General features: G+C 34.2%; 1 protein-coding gene across 1 annotated transcript in view; it reads left to right on the top strand.

Annotated features, from left to right (window-relative positions):
- BDP1 (B double prime 1, subunit of RNA polymerase III transcription initiation factor IIIB) overlaps positions 1–9,721 on the top strand; it is a 94,064-nt gene that overhangs the window by 28,172 nt on the left and 56,171 nt on the right. Inside the window, exons 13-17 of the mRNA XM_012664491.1 lie at positions 1,267–1,426; positions 2,745–2,836; positions 3,531–3,726; positions 4,468–4,598; positions 8,457–9,504. Of these exons, the coding sequence (XP_012519945.1) occupies positions 1,267–1,426; positions 2,745–2,836; positions 3,531–3,726; positions 4,468–4,598; positions 8,457–9,504 (1,627 nt within the window). The remainder of the gene's footprint in view (positions 1–1,266; positions 1,427–2,744; positions 2,837–3,530; positions 3,727–4,467; positions 4,599–8,456; positions 9,505–9,721) is intronic.

The following is a 9,721-nucleotide window of genomic DNA, read 5'->3' as shown; positions in this document are numbered from 1 at the left end:
CCCGCCTCGGCCTCCCAGAGTGCTAGGATTACAGGCGTGAGCCACCGCGCCCAGCCAAAAGTTTTGATTTTTATGTCATCAGATTTCTCAATTTTTTTTCTTTTGTGTCTTTTATCATATTTTAGAAAGACTTACCACACTTCATAGTTATCAAATAACACATCCGTGTTTTCTCTGTGATTTTATTTAGATCTTTGATCCACTTGTGGAATATATTGTCAGTGAATGACAAGACATGGAGCTAATTTTATTTTTTTCCCCCATTGTTATCCTGTTTTCCCATCACTATTTATTTAATCTTATTTAATGTTTATTAAATCTTATGTGTACTGTATTATATTTCATCTTATCCTTCCTATTTTGAGATGGTACCTTTATTGTATCCTAAAATCGTGTGTATTTTATAGGTGTTTTCTGGAATTTCTATTTTATTTATCTGTTTTTTAATATATTAGTACCATACTGTTTTAAGTAGTGATGATGAGTAGTATATATTTTTTGCTTGTATTTATATATTTGTTTTTAGCGATGAGGTCTTGCTCTTTAGCCCAGGCTGGAGTGCATTGGTGTGACCAGAGCTCAGTGTAGCCCTGAACTGCTAGGCTTAGGTGATCCTCTGGCCTCAGCCTCCGAAGTAGCCAGGACTACAGACACATGCCACCACACCCAGCTAATTTTTTTATATATCATAAAGACGGGGTATTGCTGTGTTGCCCCAGCTGGTTTTGAACTCCTGGCCTCAGGTAATACTCCCGCCTTGATCTCCTGAAGTAGTAGTTTTTTTTTTTTTTGGGAGACAGTCTTGCTCTGTCACCTGGGCTAGAGTGCCATGGCGTCAGCCTAGATCACAGCAACCTTAAACTCCTGGGCTCAAACAATCCTCCTTCCTCAGCCTCCTGAGTAGCTGGGGCTACACGTGTGTACCACCATGCCCAGCTGATTTTTTTTCTATTTTTAGTAGAGATGGGGTCTGGTTCTTGCTCAGGCTGATCTCCAACTCCTGAGCTCAAGTGATCCTCCTGCCTCAGCCTCCCAGAGTGCTAGGATTATAGGCATGAACCACTGTGCTCAGCCTGAATAGTATATTTTTAACATCTGACAGAACAAGTTAGTCTCTTCTTTTTCAGTTTTCTTTTCTATTCTTACTGTAAATAGGCTTTTAAAGGAGTTCTTTCTGTTTCTTAGTGGGTTATTTTAGAATTTTTTAGAATTTCATTTGTACATGACTTCATGTTGGATGTAATTTCAATAATGTTTATTTTTTAGGGAAACTGATCAAATGGAAAATGTTAAGCCAGTGTTGAGAGGTCGACTCCAGAGACCTAAACCAAATTTATCAAGGGCAGTTGGGAAGAAATCAGTTCTTTCACAAGGCAAAACAGATGCAGAGAGCAAGAATTCACATTCTGAAACTTCAGTTGATAAGGTACGGAGTAAAAATTTCCCCTAAATAGTCTGGAATAAAAATTTTTACCTTGTAATGACAAAGTATTGTTCCTGATGTTAAAATAGATACAGGAACTTACACATTAACATTAGGTTTTTACCTATAAGTCTCTGTTTATGCATTTTCTTTAGAACCTGCGACACATCATTTTAAACATCCTCAGTGGTGATACATCTGTCTTTTGTTTACTTATATAAAATTTGCATTCAAAATATTTCTTAAACCAGTTGTACATTAATTTATACTCATAACCCTTTCATCTAAACCTGGGCAGTCACATTCCTGTTTGTCCTTTATAAACTTTCCTCATATCTATGTATATAAATATTTCTATAGCTTTTAACCATAATGTGTATAACATTTAAAACCTTTTTCTTTGGGACTATTCATTTATACTTTCTTGGTCTTTTTAATAACTATATTGGGTTAACATATTATTCATTTACCTAACTATTCCTCTAATGGTGGACGTTAGGTTGTTTCCTTTCTTTTAGTCTTGTAAATAAAAGCAAATCTTTTTTAAAAAATTACTTGTCACTTGAGAAAGCAAACAATTTTTTAAATAGGGCTTGCTTTTTTTGGTGGGGGGAGGTGTCCAGTGAAAACTTGAAGACCTGCTTTTTATAGTACAGTTATATTATTTTAATCTTAAAATGTTTATTAAATTATGGAAAATACAGATTCATGTAAAAGTTAAAAATTACTTGTAATTTCATTATTGGTCACAAAAGATGTGACCAGTCTTTTCACATATATCCTTTCAGGTTTTCTTTTATAACATTGAGTAGTGGTATCAATTCAGCTTTGTACCCTTCTTTGATATTTAACATTTCATAAATATTTTGCATGTCATTTAACATCTTTTGAAAGCACGGTGTTTAGTGAGTTCATAATAGTCTTATCAGTAAGGTGTAACTGAATTTATTCAACCAGTTATTCATTATTGGACATTTTGTCTGTTTACAGTGTTTGCTATTTTACATGTGCCAGTGAACTTTCTAGTAGTTCAATCTTTTTTCCAGTAATTCTCTTAAAATAAAATATTCAGAATGATAATACTGGGTCAAATAATATGAACATTTTTAAGACTCTCGATTCATATTGGCAAAAGTCCTTCTAGTAATGTATGAGATTATCTGTTTTATAATATGGTCATTTACATTTAGGATTTTTAGAAAATCTCTTCTAATTAGAAGTACAAAAAATGAAATTCCATTGTTTTAATTTCTATTCATTTATTACAAAGTTTAAACTTTTTTATGGTAGGTAGATTAACTGTAAACAATTAAATTCACAGAATCCCATTGAAAAGGATAAAGTGAATACACTTGACATTTCTGGAATGGAGAATACAGAGAGAGAGAACCCAGAAGCTAAGACTATATCTAAGTAAGTATTTAAGTAGTATAAAAATAGTAACTCTTAGGAATGATTGTAATAACTTGTTTTCTACTTGATAAGATCTGAATTTTATTTTCAACTAGTGTACTTTAAGTCCATTTTCAACTATAGGTGGTGTTGAAACATTTTAATAATGTTCTCTGTGCTTGATAGTATAGATATAAATTATGGATGAGTCCATTGAGTTAGCCATTACATTTCTCCCTCAATCTATTAACAAGACGCCTTGTTAAATGAATGAATGGTTAAGATATATGTTCCTGGATAATTTTATTTATATCAAGGATTTCAAAAGGGAATATTTAACTTGAAATGGAGATCTAGAACAGGCCTCACTCTAATGTGAATCTGATGATTGGATTTTAGGCTGTTCTGGGGATACCATTTACACCATAATTTGGGACTAATCCCCTGGAGTTTTACGTTATACAATAGTATCTTTAATAAGGAATAGTATTCATGCTTTTGTAGATGTAGATTTTTCCAATGTTATAATGAAATTTAATTTAAAAGTACTTTTTATAGTCAGGATTCCAGGATTATGTGTCTTCAGGATACTTGTAAATTATTTTATATTCCATATTGTTTACTTATTCATACCAGGGAGAATAGAATACTCAAAAACCAGTGAGTTTGTGACTTCAGAATAAATATTGATTTTATTTTTTTGTGGTTATTCTAGTCTGAGTGAAAAAAAAAGTCTACAGGAAGATGATCAAGCAAAGGCTCTCAGATCTACACGAGTAACGAGGGGCCGATTGCAAAGGCCAAAGCCAAATTTAGGTAAAGCTGCTGAAAGAAAAGAAATTTTTGCATCACTGGAAAAAATTGGAGCCAATGTAGAAAAGAATGAAAGTGAATCCTGCGTTGATAGAGATGTAAGTAGTCTGATTTCTCCCCATAGTTTTGTTACAGTACATAAGCCTTAACATAAGCATCTCTTCACTCCCTTATTAAAACAGCAATGCTGCAGGATTTGTGTGCATTGTTTGTTAAATTTATGGTCTAAATCTCATAGCCAGCAGCCTTGCTAATTGTAATGTTTTAGAATTTGAGCATTTACATTATAGATAATCTGCTTTTATCTTACCTCATATTTGGACTTGCTTTTCCCTGTCACTTAGCAGATATTTGAATTAACCTTCCCTTTTGAAGAGATAGCTACATAAATGAATTTTAATATTGGCTTAAACAGAATAAAATGTTAAACGCTCCCTACTAGAAATTCTAAGAACAAAGATCATGAATTTTAGATTGTTTACATACTTTTCATGATAAGGATAGAAGTTGGCGTGATTTGAGATTTGAATTTGTTGTAAATCACGTGATCTGTAATGTAATTACAGTAATCAGAAGAATTCAGAAAGACCCCATGGGGTAATTCTAACGGATGAGACTGAAGCAATTACTTGCTTTCTGATTGGGAGAAAAAGAATAAGGGCTTTGAGTTATGGTAAAGGTGTGGCTTATGAAATTTTCTAAGATGGCTAAAGAAAAACAATAAAAACATCTTTTGAATATCATTTTATAATTTTGACATTTTTACCATTTTCCTTATACTCAGATTGGACAAAATTTCAATGAAATCTGTTAAAATTTTGTGTTTTCTTGTTATCAAGACTCTGCAACAAATGGAAGATGAGTCGTATAAAAATTTTGAATGTGAAGACATCACAACACAGCCTGCAAATAAAGATTCTTTTCAAGATGTGCAGCCAGATGAGCCCAAGGTTCTTAATGAATGTCTAAGGTAAGCATCATTTTGTTAATTATACAATCTTTGAATTTTGGATAAAGTTTTAGAACTCATAAATCAGTTTTTTAAGGTAAAAGCAAATTAGATGGATTTGTTATGTGTATATCAAGTTATATAATGTTTAAAACCGTAACTTCGGTTGGGCACAGTGGTTCACACCTGTGATCCTAGCACTCTGGGAGGCCAAGGCAGGAGGATCACTTGAGGCCCAGAGTTTGAAACCAGCCTGAGCAAAAGCAAGACCCTATCTCTACTAAAAATAGGAAAAAAAAAACCAAAAAAACGCTGTTGCATGCCTGTAGTCCCAGCTACTGGGGAGGCTGAGGCAGGAGGATCACTTGAGCCTGAGAGTTTGAGGTTGCAGTGAGCTATGATGATGCAACTGCACTTCTAGCCAGGGTGACAGAGCAAGACTGTCTCAAAAAACAAAACAAAATAAAAACTTTTAACTTCACTTTTCAAGGTAGTTAATGTCATAGCCTTTATGTTGATTTCTCAGTTATGGGTGGTTTGAGAAAAGCTACTCATTATAAATTAAAACTTGAGTTAATGCGAATAGTGTTATCACTTACCATGCATATTAAATTATATATTTATGTTCAAATGTGAAAATGCTACTTAGTTTTTCAGTGTTTGTTTCCTTGGAATTAGATTGATCGCATATTATTGCCTTTATTTAAAATTCTTATTTTATTTAAAACCCACATATAAACCCATGCTTCTGATAGCCACAGCCTTTTATATTTTATTTCCTCTTCAGAAGGTACCACACCAGATTGGTGGAATTATTAATATTTTTAAAAATTTCATTTTGGGAATATTAAATGTGCACAAAAGTATAGTAATGGACTCCCACATACTTACAATCCAGTTTCAACAATTAGTATTTTACCAATCTTTACATTTAAAGGTTGGCATAGTCTGTTCTTATAGCTGTGTTAGCCTGTTTAAATAGTACCTGGCCTGAGAGTGAAAGCTTGGTTTCTTGAACTACTTTATTGGTCTTTATTAAATTCCTTTATTCCTTCTTTTCTACACTATTCCTTTTTTTCTTATTCCTCCCCCCATCCCAACTATTTTGATTCTATGCCACAGAATCTCTGGGTAGAAACCGAGCTACATTACTTTTTAAACATCTGATATAGGTTTCAATTACAGATACCTGACAAATTGGTTTTTTAATTTATATTTTTTCAGTTTAAGCCAGATTGTATTTATTACTTAATGTGGCTTAGAAGAAAATTGTTTTCCCTTAGTGGCCTCTCAGTTTTATAACACTGGTGGATGTTGTTTATAACTAATATTCAGTCTCATCTCAACTTTCCTTTCCAAGGGCAGTGTCCTTTCTGCTTTATCATGTGACCTCTCTGGCCTTTGAATCTGCAGGATCCTTAAAAACAATTGTAAGATTCTGTGTTTTATCAAATCATACGTCTGTCTATATCTAACAGGCAGTTTTCTCCCACCCCTGTTCCAAACACTTTGGCCTGTTTAAGATGCTATGTAAAAGAAAGAGATAATAGGGAAGGATAGTTTCTCCAATGAAGAATGCATTAAAAATTCTATGTTATTAGACAAATTAGTGAATATTTCTTTGAAACTTAATTGGGTAGGCTAATTTTGCATCCCATCCACTTCATATAAATATTTTGAGATTTGTGTCATGATTGGTGATTTATCTTATGAGGGTTTATAAGTAAATCCTTAAATTCTATTTTAGAAAAACACATTTGTAGACCTTGAAGCAGATCTATAGTTTTGTGCCCATTCCTTCTTATTTTCTCCAGTTTTGAGCATCTTTCTGTCATTGCTTTTCTCTTTTAATTTTATGATCTGAGGAGAGAATTTGTGGCTCCACTATATGTTCTAAGTTGAGGAGTAATCTATTTCAACTACATATCTGATTTCCAATCTCAGATACTGCCCTTCAGTTAATTATGCACCTGATATAAGCTCTATGAGACAAAGTCTGTCTTGTTCACCATGGTATCCTCAGTTCTTAGTACTTGCCTTCTTGGACTATAATAGGTGCTTAGAAATATTTGTTGTCTTATTGTTCATGAACTCTAGGAGGGGTGATGTTTGTGTATTTTTATCCATTAAAAAAAGCTTATTAAAGTCCTTTTGTTACTTAGAAACAATTTAAGCCCATAGAACATAACATTGCATATTATTTGTATCTTATAATCTGAACTAATATTGAAGTAATTAAATTATTAGTAAAGCCTTTGCCTAAAGCATTTACATGTATAAAGAATGTGCCAGTTTTCAAAATGTGGCTTTATAGTTTATCTTTTCCTGTGATACCCAAATCAAGATTGCTAGCACAGCAAGATTGCTAGCACAGCAACCTTGCTAAACTTAGCTAGATGTTTCTGGGTGAAGACAAAAAGTATTATAAATGAAAGAATGGAGTGAAATCCATGCAGGACAAATCAAATTAAATTTTTTTTATTGATGGCTATTACTTTTGCATTTAATGTTATCAATTACCAAAATTAATGATAGATATAAACAAATGCAATTTGAAAAGTGGTGTTGTTCCTAAGGACCTGCCTTATATTATCAAAAATTGCATTATAAAAAATAGTTATTTCAGCTGGATGTGGCAGCTCACACCTATAATCCTAGCACTTTAGGAGGCCAAGGCAGGAGGATTGCTTGAGGCCCAGAGTTCAAGATGAGCCTTACCAAGAGCAAGACCCCATCTCTATTAAAAAAAGTAGGAAAATTAGCTGGTTGTGGTGGCATGTGCCTATAGTCCCTGCTACTCAGGAGACTGAGGCAGGAGAATCACTTGAACCTAGGAATTCGAGGCTGCAGTGAGCTATGGTGATGCCACTGCACTTCAGCCTGGGTGACAGAGCGAGACCCTGTCTCTAAAAAAAAAAAAAAGTTATTTCAGTGACAAAAGATAGGCTGGGACCTAGAGAAGTTCAAACAAATAATAGCATACTTTCTAGTAAATCTTTCTGTAAAGCTATTAATTATATGATTATATACTTGTTCAGCCAGACTTGGCTGAATAAATCTAGTGTTTCATTGATGTAGCTTTCGCCCAAAATTAATAACCTTTCCTATCAGTCATTAAGAGCTCCTTCATTTATATATTTGTGTTGGTTTTACCATCTATTATGATAAACAGAATGCAAAGCAAAGAGTGCTGCTGCTTTTCTGAAGAGCCAGGTGCTTATTCTGGATAATGATTTTATGCCCAATAGCATTAAGCAAAATGTTGTATATTTAATCTGTCCTTTTATTCTCAATTTGTATTATCAAAGTCACAAACAGAAATATCTGTACAGCAAAACTCATTTTTAATTGCTTTTAAAAAGTGGGAAGGGCAGACCTAGTTCTTAGTCATAAGACTTTATCATATTCACGTCATACTTTTATCCGGCTATTTGAGATGGTCAGGTCTGTTATGGCAAATTGTGTGTCTAGGTAAAAGATAATAGGGGCAAAGAGGCAGAAATAGCAGAAACATCTTGATGTACCTCCAGTGCAGAGGACTGAAGAGTATTTCCCAGCCAGTATTTGCTTACTGTGGCATAGACAATTGAAAAGGGACTAGTTAGGGCCAAATAGTTTCTACACTGATTGACCTTATTAATAGATATCTCTCCATATGTCTATACGGAAGTAGATATATTTAAGTTTTTAATTTTTTTACTATAATTTCCAAAAATGGAATTTTTTTCTTTCTCTTAATTTTAAAATTTTACTCAGTGATTCCTAGGGCTTCCTTAATGTTTTTTTATTTGAGAGTTTCTGGTGTTTCTCTCATAATTTTCAACCATCATCTCCAGCTGCAGTCTGGTTTAAAACTTGATCGTGTGTCTTTTTTTACAGCATTCAAGAGGATAAGAAAGCACCTATACTCAAACAAGTCCCAATTCTAAGGCCTCGATTTCAGAAACCAAAGCCAAACATAGAAAGAGGCACTGGAAGAAAAGAAATTTCCTCAAAGGAGGAGGTACCAGAGGAGACTCTTGTCTCTGGCGAAATGACAGCAGCTTTGAGAGAAACTGTAAGACTAGACACCTCACCAAAGGAAGTGGGACTAGTGGAAATTAATACTGCTAAGGAAATGGAGTCAAATTTAAAAGAAGCTGGAAGAGGAGACCTTTCTTCCAGGGAGAAGATACCAGAAGTGATTGATGTCATCATGGAAATGGAGACAGGTTTGAAAGTAACTGGAAGAGAAATTTCCCCAAGGGAGAAGATACCAGAGATGATTGATACCACTGAGGAAATAGACACAGATTTGAAAGAAACTGGAAGAAGAGAAATATTCCCACAAGAAAATGGCTCCAAGGAGGCCAAACCTGTATGTGAAATGGAGACAGATTTGAAAGAAACTGGAAGAGAGGTGCCCACAAGAGAGATGATACCAGAGATGATTGATGTCACTGAAGAAAGAGAGACAGATTTGGAAGAAACTGAAAGAAGAGAAATAACTGCATGGGTAAAGGCCCCAGAGGAGGTCAAAACTATAGGTGAAATGGAAGCAGATTTGAAAGAAATTGGAGGAAAAATTTCCCAAAGGGAAGAGGTAATAGTGGAGGTCAGTGCTATAGGAGAAAAGAAGATTGATTTGAAGGAGACTGGAAAAAGAGACATTTCCCTGATGGAGACGCCATCAGGAAGGATGACTGCCATTGAAGAAATGGAGGCAGATTTGGAAGAAACTGGAAGAGGAATTTCCTTCAGAGAGAGAGGATCTGAAGAAATCTGTGATACGAAGGAAATGGTGGCAGATTTGAAAAAAACTGGAAAAATAGACATTTCTCTAAGAGAAAATGAACGAGAAGAAACTGGTATCTCAAGACAAACTGAGACAAATTTAATGCAGAGCGGGAGTGATGACTGCAGCCCTACGCCTTCACTAGATATAAAAGTACGTATTTTTCTGTCATATAAAAATTTTTTTGAATATGTTTTTCAGAGAAAAGTTACCCAAGTAATTCCATATTATTGCCCTTTAAGTCCAAAAACACTTAAAATCTCTAAAAGTCTGAAGTTTTTTTCTAGCCCTAAATTTCTGTTTTTTTTTTTTTTTGAGGCAGAGTCTCACTCTTTTGCCCAGGCTAGAGTGAGTGCCATGGCGTCAGCCT

Source organism: Propithecus coquereli, unplaced genomic scaffold (assembly GCF_000956105.1).
Source record: "Propithecus coquereli isolate 6110/MARCELLA unplaced genomic scaffold, Pcoq_1.0 Scaffold9, whole genome shotgun sequence".
Taxonomy (NCBI): domain Eukaryota; kingdom Metazoa; phylum Chordata; class Mammalia; order Primates; family Indriidae; genus Propithecus; species Propithecus coquereli.
Note: the sequence above shows the minus strand (reverse complement) of the source record. Positions and strands in the feature narration are given on the sequence as shown.